The sequence below is a fragment of the Octodon degus genome, unplaced genomic scaffold, assembly GCF_000260255.1.
Source record: "Octodon degus isolate 3935 unplaced genomic scaffold, OctDeg1.0 scaffold00005, whole genome shotgun sequence".
Taxonomy (NCBI): Eukaryota; Metazoa; Chordata; class Mammalia; order Rodentia; family Octodontidae; genus Octodon; species Octodon degus.
The window spans coordinates 31,436,929-31,441,025 of NW_004524581.1; the positions used below are offsets into that span (position 1 = coordinate 31,436,929).

Genomic DNA, 4,097 nt, shown 5'->3' on the forward strand with positions numbered 1-4,097 from the left:
CAAGATTTCATCATGCTACTTAGAATGGAATACAATTTAAAACTCTTTACTTCTGGAACTTTCTAGGTAGCTAGAAAGTTGAAACCACAGTGTACAATCTCGTAACGGGGGCAGGGGCTGTTTTATTCTTTTTTGTATTTCTAACATGGGGCTGAAAACTCAGCACTTACTACATTTTCAGTATATTTCTGCAGGGCGAGTTAGAGCTAATGTCAAGAAAATAACCTTCCCGAGAAAGAGGAGGGGGTCCCAAGAGTCCTGGGTGGGGAGTGGGTGTGCTCACAGAGGATGCACTGCCCCGTCTTCCACTGGGCGGCGCTGCTGGACAGCCCAGGCTACAGAGGGAGCTCCACCAGGAGGCAGCCGCTCCCCGCGGGCACACACTGAGCTGGTCAGCCAAGTGTGCAGGAGGCTGCTGGCCCCTAGTCTCTCCCTGGTAATTGATGATGTTGAACCGTACTCGTCTGTGATTGGTTTAGCTGAAATGGCAAGGGTGCTGCTGGAAAGGCGCTGGCCAAACAAGATCCGCCTAAGGCTACCACTGGGGGAAGGAGTTGGGGACCTGGGTCTACAGGGTTGGTGTCATCTGCCTACAGTGTGGTGTGAAGGCATGGATCAGAAGCTGAGCCGAGGTGCTGTGCTGCTGCTGCCGCCGCTGTTACAGCTTCTGTGGCTGCTGCCCCACTCCTGGGCTGTTCCCGCAGGTAAGACTGCCTGCTCCAGGCTCCTGGCTCCCTGCCTCATCCATCCCACCTGCCCTAGAGCCCAGGGATTCCCATCCAGCACCCCTGTGCTTTCTAAGAGCTCGGAAAGATGAGGAGGTGAAGACAGCAGGGGGCTGGGAAAGAGCAACGGTAAGCAGTGCCAGGCTTCTTTCATGTTCCACTTCAGACAACTTCAAGCAGAGATCATTCTATCCATTTTTCATGCACAAAGAATACGAGATTCTGCAAATTTAAGGGGCTTGTACAAGCAGGCACTTAAGCCAGTGAGCTGTCTCCCTGGCCCTCAAGCGCACACTGTTGCAGAGTGGTAGGGGCTGGGATTTGAACAAAGCAGTTGCTCCCATCCCTCCAGCCCAACACTCCATGCTCTCTGTTGTCACACCCACTGAGCAATGCTGGAAAAGGCAGCTGAGTGCCTGTAGCTTCTCTGTAGCAGAAGGGGCAGAATGGGACGGGAGCCTGGAAGAGCCTTCTCAGTCTAAGTAGCTGTCATTCCAGAGGGTGGGTAGAAGTTTTCCTGATGGTGGGGGATTCCTCCCAACAGTTTCCAAGAAGGATTGTTTCCTGCAGCTGGGGCCACTTCCCCATAGTGCCGTCTGAAGGGGTTGGGTGGTGGAAGAGATATTCAGAGAGGTCAGTGCCAAGGAAGTAGCTGAGGGAAGTCTGGTGTTGGTTGCCCATGTGTCTAGTGTAAGGAAGGGCCGGGTCACTGTGGCTCAGGGAGGCCACCATCATTCCTTCACACTGTGAAAGACGGGACCCATCCATGGCTTCTGAGAGTCCAGAGTTTAGCCTTGGCAAGTGAGACAGGACCTCCCTGTGGGGATGTGGCCCGGGGCTGGGCGCATGGTGTGGTGAGTGGGGTGCAAGCTGGATTTTGGCCTCCACCTGCCTCTTTGGCTGTGCCTTTGCACCATGGCCAAACACAACCAGCAGAGTGACTGAACCTGTCACCTGAGACAGTAGACCTCTTTTAATTTTTGCAACTTTGAATGGTTCACCTCTCCATGGGCACAGGAGGCTCAGCATGCTTCCTTCATTTCTTCACTCCTGCAGGGAGTGAAGCCTAAGCATTAGACCGAGGGCCCCACCACACTCTGCTGTGCCCCGGAGCAGGCCTTGCCACTGTCTAGCATAAAGACAAGGGTACAGCTCCAGCCCCCCAAAGCCCACCCCACCTTTCTGCAGCTCTCATCCCAGTGTGGCAGGAGGAGCTGCAAAACCACACGTTCCGGCGCACAGTGTTCTGCCAAGAAGGCTTTCCCAACATCGGGCTCTCTGAAAGCTATGACGAGGACCAGGTTTTCTCCTTCGATTTCTCCAAGGACACCCGGGTGCCTCGCTTGCCTGAATTTGCTGACTGGGCCAAGGACCAGAGCGATGCGGCTGCCATTGCATTTGACAGAAAATTCTGCAGGGATATGGTCCAGGACCTGGACCCGTATTTCAATGGGAAAATCCCAATGTCCAGAGGTTAGAGTGTGGGGGAGGACGGAGGTTGGGTCCTCTTGCCTTCCTCAGTCTAAACATCTCGTGTGTCCCTTTCACACCACCTCCTATCCAATTCTTAGACCTCCTTCTTCCCAAGGACTTTTCTTTTTCCATCTGCCACAGTCTGAACCTTGCATCTTCTTGTGGGCAGGAGATAGCGCCTGGCATGGAGTGCACTTTTAAAATCATTTGTTGGACTCCATGACTGTAACAGGGACTCTTTGTGTCCCTGTGAGCACCTGTGTCCAGGGCAGGGATACTGGTGACATGTGTCCTAGAGCTCCATCCCCTGACTCCTCCCCTGCTGTCACTCCTGTGCCTCACTCTCTCCAAATCCAAAGGCACCATCTGACCTTGTCCTTTCTTTGTCGGGCACCTGTACTCCCTTCCAGGCTTCCCTGTCCCTGAGGTGTTCACACTGAAGCCCCTGGAGTTTGGGAAGCCGAACACACTGGTCTGCTTCATCAGTAACCTCTTTCCCCCCATGCTGACGGTGGACTGGCAGCACAATTATGACCCAGTGGAAGGAGCTGGACCCACTTTTGTCTCAGCAGTCGGTGGACTCAACTTCCAAGCCTTTTCTTATTTAAACTTCACACCAGAACCCTCTGACCTCTTCACCTGCCTGGCCACTCATGGAATTGACGGCTACACTGCAGTTGCCTATTGGGGTGAGGCCCTGTCCCCTGAAGCCTGGTCCTTGGAGGGGAAAAAGATATCGACCCGTGGGAGGGCCCCTCTTTCCCTGCTTGGATCTTGCTTGGTCCATCCTCCCTCTAGCCAACCTCGGCCTTCCAGGCCTGAGTTTCTCCGTTGCCATCCCAGAGACCCAAGTCATTCCCTGGGCAGAGAGCCCCTCAGCCGGATCTCGCTGACCTGCTCCCCCCACTTTTCTGTAGTGCCCCACAACGCTCTGCCCTCTGATCTCCTGGAGAACGTGCTGTGCAGTGTGGCCTTTGGCCTGGGTGTACTGGGCATCATCGTGGGCACTGTCCTCATCGTCTACTTCCAGAGGCCTTGCTCGGGTGGTATGTCCTCTGGAGGGGCGTGAGTCCAGTGCGCCAGGCTTCTGCTCCATGGACCTCTGGGTGTGGGCCTGTATTCAGCAACAGTCGCCACATCCACTGAGCCGGGTACCCCCCTGCAGGCAGGGCGAGGGGCTGAGGAAGGGTTTTCAGCGGGAGAGGAGTGCTGCGGGGCCTGGGAGAAAGCTGCGGGGTAGTGGAGCGAAGAGGGCTGGACCTCAGCAGGGAGGCCCTGGCAGAGGGGCCGTGAGGAGGAGGGCCCCCGTGACTTTCCTCCGTCTACTCTCTCCTTAGACTGATTCTTCCCGACTGGAGTTTGATGCCAACAGCGTGTCCCAGCAGAGGAAGCGCAGATGCTCAAGTCCTGTGCAGGATATTTCCTCAGAACAGGAAAAGTTCCCGACATTGCCCGAGGGATGCGGAGTCGGTGTCTCAGGCGGGGCCACGAGGAGCCTTGGTTTTGCATCCTGAGGAGCCCATCACAGCCGCCTCCCTTCCTACTTTGAGGCAATAAAACCCAGTCCTAGGTTCTTAACCTCAGCGTTGCTTCACTCCTTGGTTTTTTGTTTTTCCGCTGTGCAGGGCTGGGAGTCGCAGCAGGGCCTCGCAGGCGCTAGGTGGCGCTGTGCCGCGGCCACACCCACCCGAGCTGCTTCCTCCTCCTGAACTCTGGTCTTCGGCTTCTGGATCCCCACACTCCAGTGCGCAGTCATTGCAAATGCAGCGTGCCTTAACCTGAGAACAGCCTGCCCTCGCAGGGAGCGCGTCCGGGGAAACCCTGGCTCCTCAGCCGAGCTCCGCTTCCCTGGTCTCCGCACACAGCTTCAGCTTCTACTCCCATGGCTCCGGCACACAG

At 56.0% G+C, this 4,097-nt stretch overlaps 1 protein-coding gene across 1 annotated transcript; it reads left to right on the top strand.

The window, feature by feature from the left end:
* Window positions 1–536: 536 nt before the first annotated feature.
* On the top strand, window positions 537–3,776 carry LOC101591959 (HLA class II histocompatibility antigen, DM alpha chain). The gene is made up of 5 exons (XM_012515716.2): window positions 537–704; window positions 1,914–2,198; window positions 2,609–2,887; window positions 3,116–3,244; window positions 3,536–3,776. The coding sequence occupies exons 1-5, from the start codon at window positions 611–613 to the stop codon at window positions 3,538–3,540; spliced, it is 792 nt and encodes a 263-aa protein (XP_012371170.2). The 5' UTR covers window positions 537–610; the 3' UTR covers window positions 3,541–3,776.
* The last annotated feature ends 321 nt before the right edge of the window (window positions 3,777–4,097 follow it).

Coding starts and splice junctions, on each gene's coding strand:
- LOC101591959 (XM_012515716.2), top strand. CDS start 611: ATGGATCAGAAGCTGAGCCGAGGTGCTGTGCTGCTGCTGCCGCCGCTG. Junction 705..1,913: donor CTCCTGGGCTGTTCCCGCAG/GTAAGACTGCCT, acceptor ACCTTTCTGCAG/CTCTCATCCCAGTGTGGCAG. Junction 2,888..3,115: donor CACTGCAGTTGCCTATTGGG/GTGAGGCCCTGT, acceptor ACTTTTCTGTAG/TGCCCCACAACGCTCTGCCC.